General features: G+C 48.4%; 2 protein-coding genes across 12 annotated transcripts in view; one reads left to right on the top strand and one right to left on the bottom strand.

Moving 5' to 3' along the window:
* Window positions 1-4080: 4080 nt before the first annotated feature.
* On the bottom strand, window positions 4081-17040 carry LOC310696702 (suppressor of SWI4 1 homolog). Its single transcript, XM_083482548.1, has 12 exons — window positions 16882-17040; window positions 16613-16783; window positions 15822-15923; window positions 14806-14856; window positions 13725-13895; window positions 11002-11078; window positions 8693-8800; window positions 8091-8214; window positions 7793-7871; window positions 5647-5776; window positions 5346-5506; window positions 4081-4588 (listed from the first exon to the last, which is right to left on the bottom strand). The coding sequence occupies exons 1-12, from the start codon at window positions 16897-16899 to the stop codon at window positions 4152-4154; spliced, it is 1629 nt and encodes a 542-aa protein (XP_083338674.1). The 5' UTR covers window positions 16900-17040; the 3' UTR covers window positions 4081-4151.
* Window positions 17041-17884: 844 nt separating this feature from the next.
* The window catches only part of KIF17 (kinesin family member 17), a 60490-nt gene continuing 57541 nt past the window's right edge, over window positions 17885-20833 (top strand). For 7 of the 11 annotated variants that reach the window (XM_083482476.1, XM_083482483.1, XM_083482482.1 and 4 more), the window contains exons 1-2: window positions 18440-19180; window positions 20299-20445. In XM_083482476.1, the coding sequence (XP_083338602.1) occupies window positions 18950-19180; window positions 20299-20445 (378 nt within the window). In that variant the 5' untranslated portion in view covers window positions 18440-18949. The other 4 variants (XM_083482477.1, XM_083482475.1, XM_083482484.1 and 1 more) reach the window with 4 other exon arrangements.

Below are 20833 nucleotides of genomic sequence, written 5' to 3'. Positions count from 1 at the left end.
TGTGCGCAGTGCAATTTAGCGCTTCTGCGCATGCTGGGAAACCTGGAAGTAACCATTCCGGTACTTCCGGGTTGCTGTGGGACGCAGCTTGAAAAGACGCAACTTGAAGCGGACGCAGCATGAGGTATGACTGTACTGTGGGATTCTGCTAAAGAAGTAGAACAGGGTCTAGTGTCTAAACTGTCAATGCCAATAGACACGGGATGCCAGTGCTGCTTTTCTGGGGGTACTCAAGGGTATGCAGTACTGGCACCGTTTTTTATTTAAAATGTTAAAAGTTTGGCACTTACTGTAACAACTTCATGGTGAGCACTGGCACCTTTTTTCTTTTTAAAAAGCACTGGGTACAGATGGTTTAAGGCAAATGCAGGAAACAGGGGTGTGGATCTCAGTGTAGAGGAAAAATGTCTCTGTGAGAGGTAGCACTTAAAATAGTGCAAAAATGCCTGCCTATGCAGTTACCCCATATAAGCCCCTCAACAAACCGCCAGAGGCTGCAGAATCTGGTTCTTACAAACAGGTGTGGTGGACCTTTGGGGAGGTGGCTGTTCTGGGAGGAAGGATTTGTCCAAATAAAACTTACGTCTAAACTTTTAAAAAGTTCTACTAACAGCCAGGCTCACAATAATGAGGTAATACAATAACCTAGAAGGTTCTTCTCTAACAAATTGGTACAATGAAGTATGGCAAATAGCACTTGTGAAATTTTTAAAAAGAAAATTGGCACAAGGCCTGAAGCAAAGACTCATTTGTATTTCAATGGCACAGCTTTATTACATACAGTACATGGCTAAAATCCAAACTAGAGGACTCCTCTCATAAGACTGTATTGGTTAACTTCAACCATTTATCGCCTTCTATACAAATATAAGTCTGAGATAAGAACTTTTGTTATTATTTTGCATGCAAATATCAGCTTCTGGGTGAGAGTGGGATGTTTTATTACTGTATGTCTCTGATTAAATGTTCTATGGTGAAAGGATTTTTTAAAAGAAAAAAAACAGAAGTCTGCTTCACTGGGAGGAGGGAAGAAATAGTCAGAAGGTCCTATAAACTTAAAGATCAAGTACTACTTGGTCAAAAGTCCAACTGCTTAAGGAATGTAACCTTAGGGAACTCATGCAGGTCTTAACTCTCGGTCGTTTGACTTGGCCCCTGGAGGCACAAGGCAATTCCACCCAAGCAAAGCAACAGCACAAAGTGCAAAGTATGCTTGAAATCATTAGAATACAGTGGTACCTCGCAAGACGAATGCCTTGCAAGACGAAAGAGTTTTCCGTTTTTTGAGTCGTTCCGCAAGACGAATTTCCCTATGGGCTTGCTTCGCAAGACGAAACGTCTTGCGAGTTTGTTTCCTTTTTCTTAAAGCCGCTAATAGCCGTGCTTTGCAAGACGAAAAAACCGCAAGACAAAGAGACTCGCGGAACGGATTAATTTCGTCTTGCGATGCACCACTGTAGATGTCTTCTAAATTGCTTAAAGACCTTTTGGGAACAAGTGATTAACAAGTCAGAAATAATACCTGGTAAGTTTCAGCGCCCTGCATGGCTCCTTAGCAGAGTAAGTTGATACAAACTGCAGAACTGGTTGGGCACAATCCAGTCAAGAGTTAAAATGTTTTCAATTTCCATTGATTTGGGCATGTTTAAAGTTAGCTGGGTCATGCCAATTATGGGGTGTTGGGGAGGGGTAGTCCCTTTAGTGGGGGAGATGTCGTGCTCCTTCTGGGGTACTTTGTCCACCTTTGGTTTCCAGCTCTCACCTGTGACTCCTTGAAGCTGTCAGTATGCAAGTGGCAACACCCAAGAAATGGCTTCAACTGGCCGGCTTGGGGAGATAGGGACTTCCCCTGCCTGAGAAGACAGCCTTCAGCGTATTGAGTAGTGGGTCCAATGGTCAAGGTGGCCTTTGCATGTGCTGGAGATGGAAGTGAGAGGTGGATGGGGCTCAACAACCTGAGAAGGTAGCCCACATGGGAGAAGTAAAATTCTGATCCAAACCTCCACTGCCTCACATCTTTACCTATTCATGAGAAAGGCTTCAGGAGGAGGAGGAGAAACCCATACCCACTTTTTTGGCAGGACATCTTTGGAATAAGAAAAGGCGAAGGAGTAAACATAACACAAATCTAGAGTGGAGTATCTAAGACAGTTGGATGGTGTCTTGTATGTCTCCTTCCGGCAACTCCTGCAACCAACCTAGTGTCAAATGTACTGTTTTCCTTTCCTTTGGACCACATCGGTGGGGCCAAGAGTGTGGTCTTGTTGTCTGGGCAACCCAGGACCTCCATCCACACTGCCCAGGCTTGTGCCTCAGAAAGGTCACTTCAGTGCTGCTAACACGGCAAAACCAAAGCTGGAGGCAGCAGTTAACAGCCTCTGCAGCCACAGCAGGCGCTGTAATTCTCCAGTGGTTTGACTTAGCCCCAGGAGGCACACTCCATTGTCTTGAGACAGACAGATGCCAACGAACTTATGACTCGAAGGCGAAAGGTGAGACACATGGACTTGAAGAAAACATTTGGCAAAGAGCTTTTCAAACAGGACAGAAAACTGGACACTTTGTGGATCCTCTCAAACATGTTTACAGCCTAAATTCAGCAGTCACCAAAACAGAAATGGAGGGATAGATTGAAGGGTATGTAGTTCCTATAAGATATATTTCTCTTGATCAATGTACAGATGGCTGCTTAGTATTTTATAAGCAAATTTCAGGCCTAAAGAGTCCTGTCAGACAAAAGGTCCCACACCCACCTTAAGATAAAAGGAAATGTTCTCCAGAGTTTTTGATGGACATTTGAGTTCCTATGGAGCATTCCTCTGACAGTCAAAATGTGGTGCAGACTATTAAGGATGCTAGTGATTGCCACTTTGAGAGCTCCATTTATCATTTCCATTTATCTGTCTCTCACATAAGTTTTTTTCCTGATGGGGGAGAAACAGCTGTAGTGGTGTTTTGTTCTCTCAGGCAAAAAGACAGAGAAACCTAAATAAGGACCTCTTAAATCAACTGCTTTAACAATGAGAGATTATCATGCCAAGCTGTGTTAACCATTTGCAGATAGGTAGCCGTGTTGGTCTGCCATAGTCATAGTGTGTTAACCATGGTTCAGCTTGATGCCTGAAATGAGCCACAGAGATCACTATTCTAAAAATTGTCTTGCCCATGAGGACTAGAATACTTGCTCTTACTATTATTTCAGAAGGCAAGGCTTTCGGAATTCCAAACATGGACACAACTATGAAGAATCTGTAGAGTGGTCATGGCTAAGCAGCAATTTCCTTTAATGGGTCTCATTAGTTATGAACTATACCCTCAATAAGCTGCACAGTTAATAACTTAAGAAGAGCCTGTTCGATCAGTCCAAAGACCTATCCTGTTCTCAGTTGTCGGGTGCCTGTGAGAAACCCAGAGACAAAACACAAATGCAGCCACCCTCTCCACTGTTGCTCTCCAACAAGAGTTATTCAAAGGCATATTGACACTTGATAATGGAGGTAATGTGTATCAGTGACTACTAGGCTTGCTGGCTAAGAATTATCCTCCCTGAAAAGACATTTGCAATGGCAGCCATCACTACATACTGCGTGAAGGAATCAGGCTGGCCCAAGAGGACAAACTATGCACTTGCCTCACCAACCTCAGCCTGCCTGCCCCCGCACCTGCCTTCTCACTTACAATCAGTTCAGGGGGCAAAACGGCATGCCAATCTGTGTGTCCCCCCCCCCCCCTTATTATCAGTGTTGCCCTTCTAGGAAGAGGCAGAAAACAAAATGAATGGGATCGGCCCACTTTTGGGTCGGGCTCCACTTACTGTTGGCCTCTCTCCCTTCTGCCTCACCAGTTCCAGTGGATACCAGCCACCACACTTTTCAGCTGTCTTCAATCTCCCACTATTCCAGCAACAACTGATTTCCCCCTGCTCCATTTCCCCTTGCCAGCAAACAAGCCTTATCAGCCACCATATCCAGCTGACAGACACCGCTGGCCAATTCTGTAGCGATTCAAAGATATTTGTGCCTTGCAAAGCAATGGGGAAAGAGCAAGCCCCACAGAGACAGTCAGACAAAGGCAGGCAGCTCACGGTGAATCAGTAGGTGTATGTATCCTGCAAACTGCTGTACAAAACCAAGGGAGGGAGGCCCAGGGCTCTAGGCTGGCCTCTTCCCTGAACGTCCGGGCTTTCGGAAGCTTCCTTTCCCCTTGAGCACTGGCTTCTGCCGCAGTCCAGACTTGCCCTGCCCCCAGGGCCTTGAGCCAGGCTGCCGCCGGGTGTGGTGCTGCCCTGGGGCCTGGGGCCGCTTCCTCCTGGTCTTTGGTGACACTCTGTGCTGCACCGCGGGCTGACCAGCCTCCCTCGGCTGCGGACTCTGGGCCCCCTTGTGCTGTCGAGGAGAGAAGCCTCTCAACTTCTGCTGCTTCCACTGGACGGGCCGTGGGGTCCTCTGCTTCCTTGCCTTGGTGCTGCTGGTCCCTGCAGATGCTGCTGGGCTCTGGTCACCAGCAGGATGGGTGCATTTATGCCTTTTCCCAGCTCTGGTGGACTGACTGGGCCTTCGTTTCCTCTTAGCGCTTTGGGGAAACAGATCTAAAGGAGGGTCACAAGGAGAGAAGATAAAGATAGCTGCAGCCTCTACGCTGCCTTGAAGTCCAAAAGGCTCTTTAGGCCACTGGTCTTCAAGTGGTATGTCAGGGCCCTCAGAAAAACAGAGAGCTGCTGGAAGAGAAAAACAAAACTTGTAGCATTGTAGATTACAAAGGGGAAATTTTCAAAGGTGGCAACTTGTCCTGCTGGACTAGGAAATTGCTGATAAAATTTTCCCTTCCTCTGCATGTGGTCACTCTGGAAGAACACCACTCAGGGTCAGAAAGTTGGGACAGGGTCCCATGTAAAAGGGTGGGACGGTGGCTGCTTCTGAGCAGACTATTACATGTAACACAGGTATAACTGGTGGTCCATACGAAGCTAGGAGGTAGCATTCACCCATGCAGTGTCCCTCCTCCCTCTCCCCTTGGATAGATGCACCTGAGCGTTTACCTTGCAGGTGTCTCAGCTCATGCTCAGAAGCACAACTGTTTTCATCAGCTGCATCCAGGAGGGTCCCTAGCCGCCAAGTCTTTTAAGCACTACTAATTAAGATACCAGTTACAGGTAGGTAGCCGTGTTGGTCTGCCGTAGTCGAAACAAAATAAAAAAATTCCTTCCAGTAGCACCTTGAGACCAACTAAGTTTGTTATTGGTATGAGCTTTCGTGCGCATGCACACTTCTTCAGATACATGCATCAAACTTAGTTGGTCTCAAGGTGCTACTGGAAGGAATTTTTTTATGTAATTAGATACCAACCTTCATCCGGCTCTTCTCCTACTTCCTGCCGATAATACTCCATGTCATCGTCTGACGGCTCATCCACCTTCTGGTCCTCTTGCATCCCAGGGTCCTCCGCATCACTGTCACTTCCCTCTGCCTGCTTCTTCTTCCTCTTTATCCCCTCCAGACTCTTCTTCCTGCAGCCCGCAAACCAACAATACAATCACAAGTGCACATATCGGTCCTCCCAAAGCAAAGCAGCATGCTACTTTGGAATGTGTGCATGTAGGGACAGCAGCTTTGTGGGACGCAAGGTTCTGGCTCTTCTCTCCCTCACCTGTGAGCCTGCTTCTGCTCCTGCTTGCGTTCCACATCTGCCTCCTGCTTGCGGCGCCGCTCAGCCTTCAGCTGCAGCCTCGCCTCTTTGCGGGCCAGGGCCACCTGGAGCTCTTCCTCCGTTTTATAAACTGAGGGCAGGAGTGAGAAATTAAAACCAACAGCTGTGAACGTTGACACTACACATTAGCAAGTATAAAACAAACACATGGGGATAGATTCAATTAAGCAGTTATGCTTAGCGGGAGCCAACCTAATGAGTCCCACTGGTGGACCTGGGGCTTCTCTCCCCAACTGGCAGGTGGGGAAGGGTAGAAACCCCAGAACTGGGGTGGGCGGGCTCCGAGAGAGATCCTTCCATCCGGCAAGCTTCAATGCTTCACCAATGGAGTGATTGCGTTCCACTCAATATCTACTCCCTTAGAGGGCAGCTGGGAACCCAGTGGGAGCAGGTATCACATACAAGTGCTTTTTATCTAAGAAAGTGACGGTGGCACCACTAACACAACTCAGCAACTGAAGACGATGGCTGACAACAGGCTCACCAACCTGAGTGCAACATGCTTGGATGCCCAACAGCCTGTTTTTGCTGTTCTGAGGAGGCAGCAAGGGCAGATTTATTCATGCACTGTTGAACATGGCTGGAAGTTATACAGACTTATTGTCCAATATCTTTAATACTGGGGTACACCCCTAGCTATTCACTTTAACTTCCCCCCACCTTTAAATTCAAAATGCTGTTTTTGACCTATTGTGATAGGAATTTTATGGTCTTAGATATATAGTAATGTTCATAACTGCACATACATAGATCAGCACAGGAAAGCCAACCTGGAACCATTTTGATTCCTAAACTGACCAAATCCTTTCTCTGCAAGGTTAAACTGGAAAAGCCTCCCCATTGTCTCTTTCCTCACAAATCCTGTCTCAAGGATATGTCTGTTTGAATAAGGTGTGAGCCTGTGACCTGGCCCAGGAAATAAGTATTTTACCACTACAAAAGAATGGCCAGGCTCCCCAGGAAATCCAATCAAGTAACCTGCTAGACAGGAGATAAACAACAACAGGAGAAAAACAATATTTAAATTTCTGTGATGTAGGTGGGATGTATCTGAGGGGTGGTCTTAGGTTACACCCCTTCTGTGATGTATGCATAATGTTTCTGGGGGGTGGTCTTGATCTAGAGAATGGGAATTTCAAAAGTCTTTATAAGGCCTTGCACGCCATTGTTCTGGGTCCTCTTCCTCTCCTGCGTGTGAGGGGAGTACCCTGTTGCAACAGATCAATAAAGATCAAGCTTACTAGCTGCTTTGCTTCTCAATATTCTCTGGTTGGCCTCTGTTATTTTCTCCTACCAATAGGGAACCTATGTAAGGACTCTATATGGGCTCTTGGATACCCCATAAGGGAAAAGGGTATAAAGCTTTAAATGGCTCAGGACTCCCCTGCTCAGCACCTGAGGGCCCCCGTCCTGCCACTCACCACCTGGCCCAGGGCGGGGCCTGACGGGCTCCATAAAGGACTGCTGCCGCTGGGCAGAGAGGGCTCCATTTTTGTTTTTGAAATTGCTGTTATTTTTTTACCTATGTCATTTTAAACTGTTATGTTAATGCTGTATTCTTAGTTTTAGATTTTGATTTATGTGGAAATTGTTTTCCATTTGGTTGTGTAATTTTGGTTTATTTATTATGACTTTTGTAATTATGTATACCTTGTCATGCTGTCAGCCGCCCTGAGCATTGTTTTTAACTGTGGAAAGGCGACATACAAATAAAATGATGATGATGATGATGGCTGCAATACCTCAAGGACCGCCTCTCACCATATCAATCACCCCAGAACCCCAGATCATTCTCTGAGGAGGCCCTTCTTTGTGTGGCTCCTCCTCAAGAGCTCTGGAGGGCGGCGACACAAAAATGAGCCTTTTCTGCAGTGGCTCCATTTGTGGAATGCTCTCCCCAGGGAGGTTTGCCTGGCACCTTCATTATACACCTTTAGGGGCCAGGCAAAAACATTCCTCTTCAACCAGGCCTTTGGCTGATTAATATTCTACAGCCTTTTAAGTGTGTTTGTGGGGGTGGGGGGGGTATTGTTTTCCACATAGAAGCTCAGGAGAGGAGGGCTCCATGAAGGGAGAAGACACTCACTGAAGCTGTGATAGAGCACATTGCCCTGGCTTAACCCTTCCTCCACCTTGATCAGTTGCAGGGTCATTCGAGGGCCAATCTGTTGGGAAAAGAGGCAGAGACTTCATTAGGTCAGAGATATCCTCACCACCACCACTCCACCACCCGCAGGAGCCTGGCAGCCCTCATGGCTATCCCAATTTGGATGATCAGGACTTTCACTGCTGAAGCAGACAGCAGCTGGAAGAGCAGAGGTCAGCTCTATGCTGCCCCCCCCAGCCACTCCCATTCTGTGAGCTCAAGAGTTCCATGGCCTGACCTCAGTGAGGCGGACAGCGCTCTGTTGGGCCTTCATGTTCCCCCGGCCAGCGTAGGCCTGAGGCAGCTCTGTGGTGTTGTGACTGCCATCTTGCTCAGCTTCACTCTCAGAAAGATTGATGTCTCTGCATTGCAGGGAGGGAAGGAAAACACTATTATTCCTGGCATGCTGCTAACAGAGGAGCTCTGCACATAAAACAAGGCAAGAAAAGACACTAGCCTTACCGTCCTCAGGCTTACAGTCCAAGCAAGGTGAGACACACAAGGGAAGAAGTGGGGTGGAACAAGAATGGGCACCAATAAAGAAGAGGAGGTATCAGTGGGAGCATGAGAATCAAGCTGGTTTGGCATTCCACAGGAGTTTAAACATACACGAAGAAGTAAAAAGGAACAGAAAATAAGAGCAAGGGCATCATGAAACAGGGCCCAAAATGCACAAACCTCCTTACATCCTGCCTTATTCACAAACCATTAGTCTCTACTGAGTCTCTAGCTCTGCTAAGAACAGCTCAACCTGCCCCAGGACCCAAAATGAACCTACACTTTGAATGGGGTGGGAGTGGGGGCTTAGCTTTATGGGGAGGTGGAGGGTCTTTTTCTCACCTAACCAATAGTTCACTGATGTCCTCCAGACGGCTCATGTTAGGAAACTTCTCCTGCATGATCTTCTTCAGCCCTTTGCTTATTCCTACAGGCACCACTTTCAGACTGCTGCAAAACACCAAGGGCAGGAGAGGTGTATGGAGGCATTCCATCAAGCAAGAGGAGCAAGCCACTGCTGTTGTGCTTGGTGGGTAAGGGTGGAGGAGGCAGAGCAGATATGCACTGCCATGTACCAGGTCCTACATTTAGTCACTGGCGCCTCCAATTAAAGGTTATTTGGATGCAGGCCTAGGAAAGACTCTTCTCTATTCTGCCTGAGGCCTCTGGCAAGGGTCAGTATGTGAAATGTGATGTGCTGACCTTATCATCTGGGCAGGGGCTATCCCTGCCTTGCTCCTATATTAGCTGACATAATCTTCTTACAACTCTGGAAACAAGCTTGGCTTCCAGCTAGGGGTGTGGAATACAATCTAGAAAATTTAGCTGTTAGATTCAGGGGCAAACTCCTTGGATCCTCACTTTATCCAGGGAAGTATCCCCACGACCTGCTGTCTTCCAGTTGCTCTGGGCCCCACCAAGGCAGGTGGCATAATATACTAGAAAAAATGTTGGTTAGATAAATTTTCCAGGGTTCAAAACCCTTTTCACTTTGATACGTATCTTTGTTATTAGTTCTCTCCCTCTCACTTTTCCTTCTTTTTTCCTGTATCACTGTATTACCTTTAATTGAAATCACCTTAAAAATATTTTTTTTAAAAAAAACACCTTGAAAAGAAAGTAGTGTGACACCACCAGACAGCAATCCCTTAAACTCCTGCTCCCAAGCAGCTTAAGACCAGACACACACCAGCAGACCACACTCTCACCATGTGCACCTAGTTTGCCTTTCTTTTCCTCCTAACTCCCAGAAGGCATCTTTCCTGTGGTGGCTTATCTGAGATCAGGCACACCTAGAAGCTATTTTCTGCAAGTACTACTACAGAACAAGTGTGGATGGAGGATAATAAATCCCCCTCCCCTCCAAAGACAAATGTGAAAACTTTGCTAAGAGGCTTGGGTATGCCTCCTGCTGTGCAGAAGCTAAAACTAGGCATGCATTAAGAATTCACTAACTAGTTAACTTACAGAAAAATGGTGTACATTTTTCCTCAGAAGTAATATTTGTAAGTAGGTGCAGGATGGAATCCTAGGCTTGGGTTTATGGTTGGCATTGGAGGCAAACAGGATTCTTGCGCCTTTAATTGCTGTGTGTCAGGCTGAAATTCAATAGGCTAAACCCTTTCTTATATTTGTTGTTGTTTGGTCGTTTAGTCGTGTCCGACTCTTCGTGACCCCATGGACCAGAGGACGCCAGGCACTCCTGTCTTCCTTTCTTATATAGAAATACAATTACAGGAAACGTTTCACTGTGGCTACTCTCTTAATTTTGTGCCGTGCCATGCCATGCCCCCCCCCCCAGCAGCCATACTGTACCATTTTGTGACTAGTGCCAACTGCAGTCTTTCAAAATCTGAAATGTGGGTTGGTGACCCCTGGTCTATACTATTTTACATTGCAAGGATAAAATAGGATGTACCCCTGGTATGCTGCCCTGAGCTTTATCTTTTATCATCAAACCAAAGCCACAAAGAAGTATTTCTTCCCTGAGTGTACATCCTTCCAGTGCAAAACAGTGTTTGGTTTAATGAGCACAATAATATGAATTTCAGAAATAGACTGGAAAGGAATTTCAGAAATAGACTGGAAAGAGAAGCTGCTGAATTGCAACTCATTACCAAACTTAAAACCATGGAGAGACCTGGTCTGAACAAAGACATTGGATTCTTATCTCATTATACATGACTAAGCCATTTTCACCTTCTCACCCCTTGACTTTTCCTGTAAGACCTATTGCAGTCCTTAAGAGTCGTCAACAGGCTCATCTCAGCTATCTGCCAATCTCCCATTCCCACCACCCTTCTGAGTAATACCCCTCCCCACCTTCTCACTATATAGAAGGGTCTGGCAACTTCTGTTTCAGTGTATCTGAAGAAGTGTGCATGCACACGAAAGCTCATATCAAGAACTAACTTAGTTGGTCTTTAAGGTGCTACTGGAAGGAATTTTTTATTTTGAATAATATGAATGTTTGGCATGCATAATGCGGACTGGCACACAAACAATGAACTGCTAACACAGACTAATTAAAAATATTTTATGAAAGTGGCCATGCATGCAATATGTCCCTCTTGCAGATGCAGGTTACTGTGAGCTCAGATCTGATCCTTCAGCACTGGGGAGGAGCACAGCATGAAACAGAAGATACTTACTAATGACGGAATTCAAGGATCTGGGTGTCTGGGTTATAGTTGATCAGTACACAACGCTTGATGGCATTAAGGTTTACCTGGGGCAGGGCAGGCAGTGGGTGGGGGGGGCAGGGTAGGAGAAAAGAGAACACAACAGCATGAGAACCAAGGCTCACAATATGGCATAAGAGGGCCTTCTCGGTAGTGGCACCCGCCCTGTGGAACACCCTCCCACCAGATGTCAAAGAGAAGAACTACCAGACTTTCAGAAGACATCTGAAGGCTGAAGCTTTTAATGTTTAACAAACCACTGTATTTTAATATTTTTTGGGAAGCAACCCAGAGTAGCTGGGGAAACCCAGCCAGATGGGCGGGGTATAAATAATAAATGATGATGATGATGAAGTCCCTCATCTGACAAGTACTTTAGGTGGCAATGAAGATTCCCTAGCTGTGACAGCCTTTATAGAACCCAGGAGGCCTAGTACCCAATTTCCCTAGTACTCTTGAGGTGGAATTCAACATTGTGCTAAGGCAATCGTTCTGTCTGCACAAGCATTTCTGCTCGGCAGACGGAATGATCTTCCTTCTCCTCCTCCTCCTGGGGCTTCTCTTGACCTTTCTGGGCGGAGAGACAGGAAGTCCCATTCTGCCAGCAGGACTCAGTGTGCTAGCTTCTACTAGTGCACAACTTAGCTGTAGCAGCTCTAGGTATCCAACTTCGGTAACTGAGCTTAGAAAGGTAAAGGGACCCCTGACTTACCAATGCAATATATCCCAAAACACAGTGCTGATTCAGAGTAAGTCTAACTCATGGTTGTGCTTCATCCTGTTCTTATATCCCTGGAATCTTTCCCCACTAGTGACGAGTGTTAGGTATTTACATATAAAGTGAGTGCTATCCAGTGAAGGGCCTTGGGAATCCAGAAACAAAGCACAAAATCCCAAGCAGCTCAGGACTCGTTCTGCCTCATTTGCCCACAAACCGTCTCAAGAAGAGAGGCTGTACTTGCCACAGCTTAATGCTAGAAGCACCAACTGCAGAAGGACCTCCAAAAGGAGCCAAGCACAGATGCACCAGCGCCATCACAGAGCATGTCAAAGGTATGCTATCATCATTTGCATCTGTTCCACCATTAGAACTAAGGTGGCAAGAAGGGGTGAGGTGTCCCTTAAAAAAAATAACGGCCACAATACTGATGTCGTCACTCTGAACTGCTCTATGCCTACTGGAGCAGGAAGGTCTTCTATCCAGCACTCAACCCCATCCCTCAATGGAATGCAGTTGCAATATTCTAGAGATTCCCTCCCCACCCTCTACCCCGCAGCTAACAGACACAGGGAATCCCAGAAGCACCGCATGAGCCCAGTCCTGACTGGGGTGGGAAGAAATAGAACTGAAGGCAGGATGATGCGGGGAGGGGGGTTAGCCCACTGTCCTGAGAACTGACCAAGAAAATGTATATGCATCTCTTTAAGTGCAAGTGACACATCCCTCCAGTTTTAATTCAAGTGCCTCTGGTATCAAACACATGACCCGGAAGCTGTATGCCGGCTCCCTCGGCCAATAAAGCGAGATGAGCGCCGCAACCCCAGAGTCGTCTGCGACTGGACCTAATGGTCAGGGGTCCCTTTACCTTTTTATTGCGCTATGAGGACCATTTGTGAGCAGATACTTCCCTGTTCCTTGCTTCCTTTTAAGGGGTAAGGAATTCCAATTCATAGGAAGGTTCCAGTTAGGCAGAGGTGGGGCGCTTGCAGCCATCCAGATGTAGCTGGACTACAGCTCACAGTATTCCAGCCCATTGGCCCTGCTGCTGGCACTGGTGGGAGCTGGAGCCCAACCACATATGGAGCAGTAAAAAGACTGTTAGCACATTTGCCAAGCTATGTAGGGTCTGGTATGGTTTCAGATTGGATGGGGGACATGTTGAGATTCCTGCAGGGCAGGGGGTTGGCCCCTTCCAACTCTACAATGATTTCCACTGCACAAGAATGGCGTCAAGATGCACTGCAGTTCCAACACAAAGATATACCGTATTTTTCGCTCCATAGGACGCACTTTCCCCCCTCCAAAAATGAAGGGGAAATGTGTGTGTATCCTACGGGGCGAATGCAGCCTTTCGCTGAAGCCTGGAAAGCGAGAGGGGTCAGTGCACACCGACCCCTCTCGCTCTCCAGGCTTCAGGAAGCTATCCGCAAGCCTTGGGAGCCCGCGGGAGTTCCCGCCGGGCTCCCTAGGCTTGCGGATAGCAGCCTGCATCCCAAAGCCTGGGGCGTGCTGAGTTCAGTGCGCCCCAGGCTTCGGGCAGATATCCACAAGCCTGGGGAGACCGGTGCGACTTCCCACCAGGCTCCCTAGGCTTGCGAATAGCAGCCTGTTCTGGGGGCTGGGGTTGGGGGAAGCTCGGGCTTCCCCCGCCCCAGCCCTGCGCCTGGGGGGAAAATAATTTTTTTTCTCCCCCCCCCAAAAAACCTAGGTGTGCCCTATGGGCCGAAAAATACGGTACATTAATTTCCACAATCCCTTTCCAGAATGGAAAACAGGTCTAAATCACAAACACACTCTATATATCCTGGATGAGGTCATCCTGTCACTAGCTTTGTTGTCACAGAGGTGCCATTTCAGACTGAATGCTCTATAAAACTAACCTCTCTAACTCACACCAGGGAGTAGGTTCCACTCTTGCAGAGCAGGACCATCAAGCTGACTTCCCACAGTCTCCAGGCCAGCACACACCTACCTTGTGGACATTGATGGAAGGGAACATGTTCTGGAACATAGTCGCCATGACCTTGATGTGCATGCCCTGAAGGCCAAAATTGTTGAGGACCAGGAGTGGGTGGTGGGTGAACTGCTGCTCGTGCATCCGGTGCCGCTTCAGGGTTGACACAACATCTTTGATGAGCGAATACTGAAGTGAAACAGATGAGTGAGGCAGCAGCAGAGGTGTATTCTTGTACTTTGTATTCTCATTTTGTTTTTGTTTTTTCGTGAACTACCCTGGGATCTTCGGATGAAGGGCAGTATACAAATCTAATTAAATAATAATTGATAATAGAGAATCTTGCACTACTACCAAGAGGTAGTACACCACAGTAGTGCCCCACCACCAAAAGGTAGTTCCTCACCCCCTGTAAACTAGTGGTGGGGAACCTGTGGCCACTATTGGACTACAACTCACATCTGGCCTGGCCAGCACAGCCAAAGGTCAGGGATAATGGGAGTTATACTCCAGCAGTATCTGGAGTGCCCATCCTTGATGGAAACCCTGATCTCCAGAAGGCCTGTAGACTTGGTACTGGTTCAGCTTCATGAGCATCTCAAGCTTTCGTTAAAAAAAAAAAAAGGTTTCTAGACCTCATAGCAGCAAATATATGCTAGGAAATTGTACTCCTGAAATCCCTGAAGCTAGAGGGGTGGCTGAATATGATGTTCAGTAGTGATAAGGCCAGGATAAATTAGGCAATTTACATAAGTGATACAGGCTGCAAAATTTAGATTGTCTTGAAGTACAGATAAATAATTCACCTAGGTCAAGGATTCACACCACACCACATTAGCAGTCTGTAAGAGGAGTGGGAGGGTGGTTATTGGTTTGCTTGGTTTTTGTTCTTGTTTTTATTATGTATTTTGTTTTAATCTTGTATTTTTATGCTGTGAACCACCCCAAGATCTACAGATGAAGGGCGATATATAAATAAATAACCTACTAGAAAGAACAGGTAGCAAAAAACCCTTCTAACCTTAGCAAGCTATAAAAGGGTCTTTCAGAGGCAGCTGTATTCTAACTAGCCTACCCTACTATTTCCAGCAACTGGTACCTGAGCAACTCTGAAGGTCAAGGTTGGCCCACCAGGAAGACGGAAGAATTTCTGAGGAAGAGAGAAATCAATCAGAGCAGCCTCTACCACAGGCAGATTGGTTGTCATAATTCAAACTCTGCTTTTAGTGTTCTGCAAAATCCAGATGCATCAGTGCGTTTACTTTGAAGTGAGAATCACAGGTTTCACTCAGCAAAACACATTGTCATCATTTGCATCAGGTCATCAGGCAGAGTTACAATGATACTTCGATTGGGCCAACAAAACCAACAGAGGGTATAAGAGGAAGAGGACCTGAGCTTTCACAACAGTCCATCCTGCAAAGCAGGGTTCTGGAGAATGATAAAAGTTCTTCAGAAGCTTATCAGGACTCCCTCAGTGAGAGGGTCAGTACCAGACAAGCCTTTCTGACAATTCTGCCTTGCCATACTGCTTCATGGTAGCCTTTCCCAACCTGGTGCCCTTCTGGATGGCATCAGGTTGGGGAAGACTGCTCTGTGACTACATATTGCAGGGAGTGATCAGTGTCCGGGGCAAGCAGGGGGACTTGTGTGTCCTAGGAGGCTGTACTCAGTTCACACTCAGCAACGAGGCCCAAGAAGCTTGGTCACTGCTCCATAGGAATTGACTGTAAAATCCAGTACATGCTCCAGAATCTCCTGCCATGAGTAAAAGCTTCACAATGACAACACAAAATTGTCCTCAACAGACAAATCAATTTGAAGACAAGAGTTTGAAAAGCATCAATATAGAGAGAAAGAATTCAAGTTGCACATTCTGGCACAGGCACAGGCAAACTCGGGCCTCCAGATGTTTTGGGACTAAAACTCCCATCATCTCTAGCTAACAGGACCAGTGGTCAGGGATGATGGGAATTGTAATCTCAAAACATCTCAAGGGCCGAGTTTGCCTATGTATGCCTGTTCTAACAGAACCAAAACACAAGACTAGCAGGGCAGAACAATATCGGAACCACTTGTTGCCACCACTCAGCAACTTCTCACTGCTTAACTTACAAGGTTGATATTGGTGGGGGTTTTCGTGAACACCAGGAAGTGAGTCACCCCGAGAGGTCCAGCCACTGCCACAAAGTCTTTCAGAGTGTTCTTCTTGCGCACCTGAAAAAGTCAAGACCTGTAATCAGTGTGGCTCTGCTGTCTGTGCTGCCAGACAAAAACCAGGGCATAGAATTGTCTTTAAATTACTTAATTAAATTAGTTGAAGTAAAATGCTTTGAAGTTACTAGAGTTTTAGAAATCCATTTTGAGCAAACATGTGCTCAGGAAAGCCTCTGGTATTCTTACCCTACCTGCCCCCCCCAGCCATTCCCAACTACATCCTTGAACACTTTTGCAACAAAACTAAACAAGCGCAAGGACTAGCATTTTGCATTAAATATGCAAAATGGCTTGGTACTATGTGATCCAGGTTTCATAAACACAGATCTGTATAACTGGCAAAATGTTTGCAAGATTTTTTTAAAACAACCACACAGCCCACCCCCTAAATGATCCAGAATTTAGACAGCCTGTCAGAGGGAGAAGATTATGCTGACTGGAGCAATGTTTTATTGTTCTGAACAAAAATGGTCCAAGAGCACACATTTTTAAATGTATGTAGAGAGAGAACCAAACTGTTTTCTGGGCATTTATGTGTGGATTTAATTCCTCATCCCCATCTAGTAGCCTACATTCCCCTTAGAATCCGTCAGAAGCCCCAATTTCTGTATTTCCTCTCGTAACCCCTTTGTCAGAGGCCTCTCCTACCCGCCCCCCTTAGGAAGACCCTTTCTTCCCCTTGGCCGCACCTTGAGGCTGGAGGCCGTGTAGGGCTGCATCACGCGGCGGACATCCAGGATGAGCTGCTGCAGGGCCTTGCCCACGCGGCCGCGGTGGAAGACGAAGGAGTGCGGGACGGAGCCGAACTCCTCCTGGCCGCGCAGCTGGGCGGCCGCGCGCTCCTTCTTCTGGTTCTTGGTCTGCAAGGGAGGAACGCGAGACCTCGTGAAGGCCCGGACGCGCGCCCCGCCGCCCGCCCGCCCTCCCGCCTCACTCCCCTCCCCGGCCCAGGCCTCACCTTGCGCGGACGACCCATCGCGGCGGCGGCGGCGGCTGCTTCGGGCTCCTCCGGAGAAAGAGCGAGCACGCGGTCCCCCCCCCACTTCCGGCCGCGTGTGCCCCGCCCGGAAGTGCCGCGCAATCAGCGGTCCGGGTCGTCCCCTTGACGCGCGAATCTCCGGTCCGAGAAAGCGGCCCGCCCGCCTGGCCCCGAGCAGGCCGGGCACTTCGGGGGGGGGGCTGGGGGCTGGGAACAAGCGGCTTTTCTGCGAAGTGAGTTGGAGGAAAGCGAGGCCTCGGCCGCGGGGAGCAGCTGCCCCCCCCCGGCCAAGTGAAGCGAGAGAAGGGCTGCCTGGCCGGTCCCCTGAGGCAACTCCCGGCCGCGCCCGCCTCCAGCCGGGTCCTTCTCCTCGACCCGGTTCTCTTTCCTGCATCTTAACTATCCTTTATCCCAAAGGCGGGCGGGGGGCTGCATGTATTTGTAGGTTTAAAACGCACACGCAGGTAAAAAACAAAGCACCACATTTCTGGGCGTTTTGTATCCTTTACTATGGAGGTCGGGCAGAAATGCTTGGAAGAAGCCGGCGGAGATGCTATTTTTGAGTGAAGACGGCGGCGAATTGCCGCGCCTGGTGCGTAATTTCCCGCACCTTTGGATCCAGTCCAATGCGAAAGTGTTAATGCTCCGGGCAATTCAGGGGTCGCGCTTTCTGGTCGTGCGTAGGATTGAGCGCAGTTTTTTACCATCCCGCGGCAGCCCCGAGTTCACCGCGAAAGGATTTCGGGGCGGGAAGCCAGTTTTCCTGAGCTGCTTTTAAAGTTTCAGCATGAAAACCCGCTGGGGCGCCGGAGCAGCCGCACCATTCCCCGGGAAGGGGCCTCCGCTCCCTGCCTAGCCCGGGTCTGCGTCCGTGGGGCGAGGGCCAAAGCCACCGGCGGGACTGCGGCGCTCCTCGCCCCGCCTCGGAGGCTGCCGCGCGCCCAGAGACGCGGCCGGTCGCCCGAGCAACGCCGACGCCGCCACTGCCACTGCCAGGAGCCGGCGGCGGCGGCGGGCGGGCGGGCTGGACGGCGAAGCGGCGCCCCGCAGGCCAGGCCCGCTCGGAGGGGACGGCGAGAGGCTCCCTCCATGCCGGCCCCGCCCAGCCCCGCTCCGCCCTCCCTCGACCCCCGAGGCGGGTAGGCAGGGGGCTGCGCCGGCGGAGCGGGATCCCGCCTTCAGGCTCGCGTGAGCCCCCGTAAGGCTGCGGTGAGGCTCCCCGCGCTCCCGGGCCCCTCAGCTGCTCCCCCCCCGCTCCGCTCGTGGGCCAGGCCTGAGCGGTGCTGGAGAAAGGCCCCCTCCCAGGCCAGCTGCCCCCATTCCCCGCCCTCTGCGCCCCCTGGGGCTGTGCCAGTTCCCAGCTGCTCAGGCTGCCCGGGCCTGGAGCTCCAAAGGCCTTGACAGCCCCCTTAATGGATCATCTCTGGCAGAATTAGAGGTGAAGCAGATGCGTGTCTCCCCACCCACTGTTCCCTTCAGCAACACCCAGTCCTTGGGGGAAGCAAGAAAAGGGCTTCCATGCCCAGTTGCGCGGAGCCTTCATTGCCTAGCAGGGTCTTTGTGAGGTCACACTCACATTCCAGGTTCTGAGGAAAGGCCTCTGCTGCTCCTCGCTGCTCCTGCCAAAGCAAGACCAAGGAAGAACACCTGTTCTTCTGCCAGGCTTCCCACCCCACTGCCCTAGCATAGTACTGCCTTCGGCCGCACACATTCTTGGCACTTCTCTTGTGGCACTTCAGGTGTCCCATATTTTCCTAGAAAATTCATCACCTGGCGTAGCACATGTTGCCCTGTTACGGTCACACCCCCTGCACTGATCTTACCCAAAAGGAATTACCTGTTTTGTACTACTTGCTTTGCCAGGCAAAACAGTCTTCACCCTTGGCCAGTTGTCTGACAGCACAGCAGCTGGCCTTCAAGCTGCCTTTTTCTACTGCCTTGTTCTTGACCCTCCATTGAAGTGAGCACAAGCCCTACTTCCTGTGCTGGAAGTAACGTGCCCTAGCCCCACACCAAGTCTCCAAGCCCAAGTTCATGGGCCTTGAAGATGGCCTCAGAAGCGGTGAAAGTGATTGTGCGTTGCCGCCCTTTGAATGAGCGTGAAAAGCAGCTGGGCTGCAAGGTGGTGGTCAACATGGACAGCTCCTGTGGCCAGTGCTTTATCCAGAACCCTATGGCATCAGAAGACCCACCCAAACAGTTCACCTTTGATGGGGCGTATAACATGAGCCACAACACAGAGCAAATCTATAATGAAATTGCCTACCCCCTCATAGAGGTGAGTGCAACCAGCTGCAGATACTGCGTTTTCAAGCGCTCTGGCTTCCGTCGTGGTTTCCATTGCACCAGAAGCAGATCCAGAAAGCTGCCTGGGTCCTTTACCTTTACCTATTGGGAAATCTGTAGCTCAGTGATATAAATGTCACATACTGTACTTAAGTGTGTGCGTTCATACTTTGCTTACCCTAGGGAAGTGGGTAACTTAAAGCAGGGGGAAATTAAGGTACTGGAGCAGAAAAAATCTGTAGCAATGGCCTTTAATTTTTTCAGACTTGGGGCCCTCATTTCATGTTAACCTGCTCAAAACAAAATTACAGAGCAAGTCGATGCATGACCTCAGAAGGTGATGCAGTCTCCTTCATTGAAGGTTTTTAAGCAGAGTTTGGGTAGCCATCTGTCAGGAATGCTTGAGTTGAGGTTCCTGCACTACAGGGGGTTGGACTAGATGACCCCTTGGGTCCCTTCCAGCTCTACAATGCTATGATTCTATGACTACCAAGAAGTAAATCCAATTCAAAGGGACATACCTCAGGAAAGAGTGCAGTATGTAGTTATAATAATATATCACACACACTTTTCAATTTCCTCTCCCCCCCCCCTCTTTCTCCTGTAGATGATGATGGGCCCTGTGTTAGATCAGATTGCAATTCAGCTGTGGCATGGTAGAAGACTGATGGTTATCTATTGGGGTGGGGAGTCTCTGGTCTTCCACATGTTGTTGCACTCTATTATTAGCATAGTAAGTGATGAGGGATGATGGGAATTGAAGTTCCCTGCTGATCTATAGGACAATATGTATGAAAGATTATTCTGCCTACACAGAATTCATCACAGAATTCATCGCAGAATTTGCAAGTAGCAGTAACTCTTAACTTCTGTAAGCCCTGGGCTATGGAGCCCCTACATCCATGCTATCTCATATCCAATTCTTTTTGAAACACTCCCAGAGATGCTTGCTTATTCTAATTAAATATTTGAGTGGATCTTAATAGAAGCTGATGCCTGTGGTTAGTTTGCCTGCAAACAAAATCTCTTGAGGAAGGGTAGACACTGAACTGAGAACACAAATCCAAGCTGATGGTTATTATTAATCTTCATTTTCTGTTTAAATTCCAGGGTGTTACAGAAGGCTATAATGGTACCATCTTTGCCTATGGACAGACGGGAAGTGGGAAGTCTTTTACCATGCAAGGGATTCTGGATCCATCTTCCCAGAAGGGCATAATTCCCAGAGCATTTGAACACTTATTTGAGAGTGTGCAGGTACATATGATTAAAATTGTCCAATGGACTAGCTGGCTAAGGGCTTGTTTACACAATTAGCAATTCTGATATCTAGAGGGCCTCTCTTTGGACACTTGATTTGATAAAATTTGAACCTTAGCTGTCTTGGAAAAACTGATAAGCAAGGTACACTTGTATAGGGGACAAATAAAGGAGGGCACATGACAAACTTTTATCGAAATGCTCCCTGCAGTGTTCCTGCTACTAGGTGAGTTATTAAATCCAAGACTGGCTTAAGAAAATCCAGAAGCCCCGCCCTGACTTCCCCCAATGCTAGCCGAGTCATAATCTCCCCAAAGACATCTAAAATTGGTAGCAGGGACATCACAACAGATAAGGCAACACAGAGCCCCACAGCATTGATTAC

The sequence above is a fragment of the Podarcis liolepis genome (assembly GCF_965112155.1).
Source record: "Podarcis liolepis genome assembly, chromosome: 17".
Lineage (NCBI taxonomy): Eukaryota > Metazoa > Chordata > Lepidosauria > Squamata > Lacertidae > Podarcis > Podarcis liolepis.
This window is presented reverse-complemented; position numbering and strand designations above follow the sequence as displayed.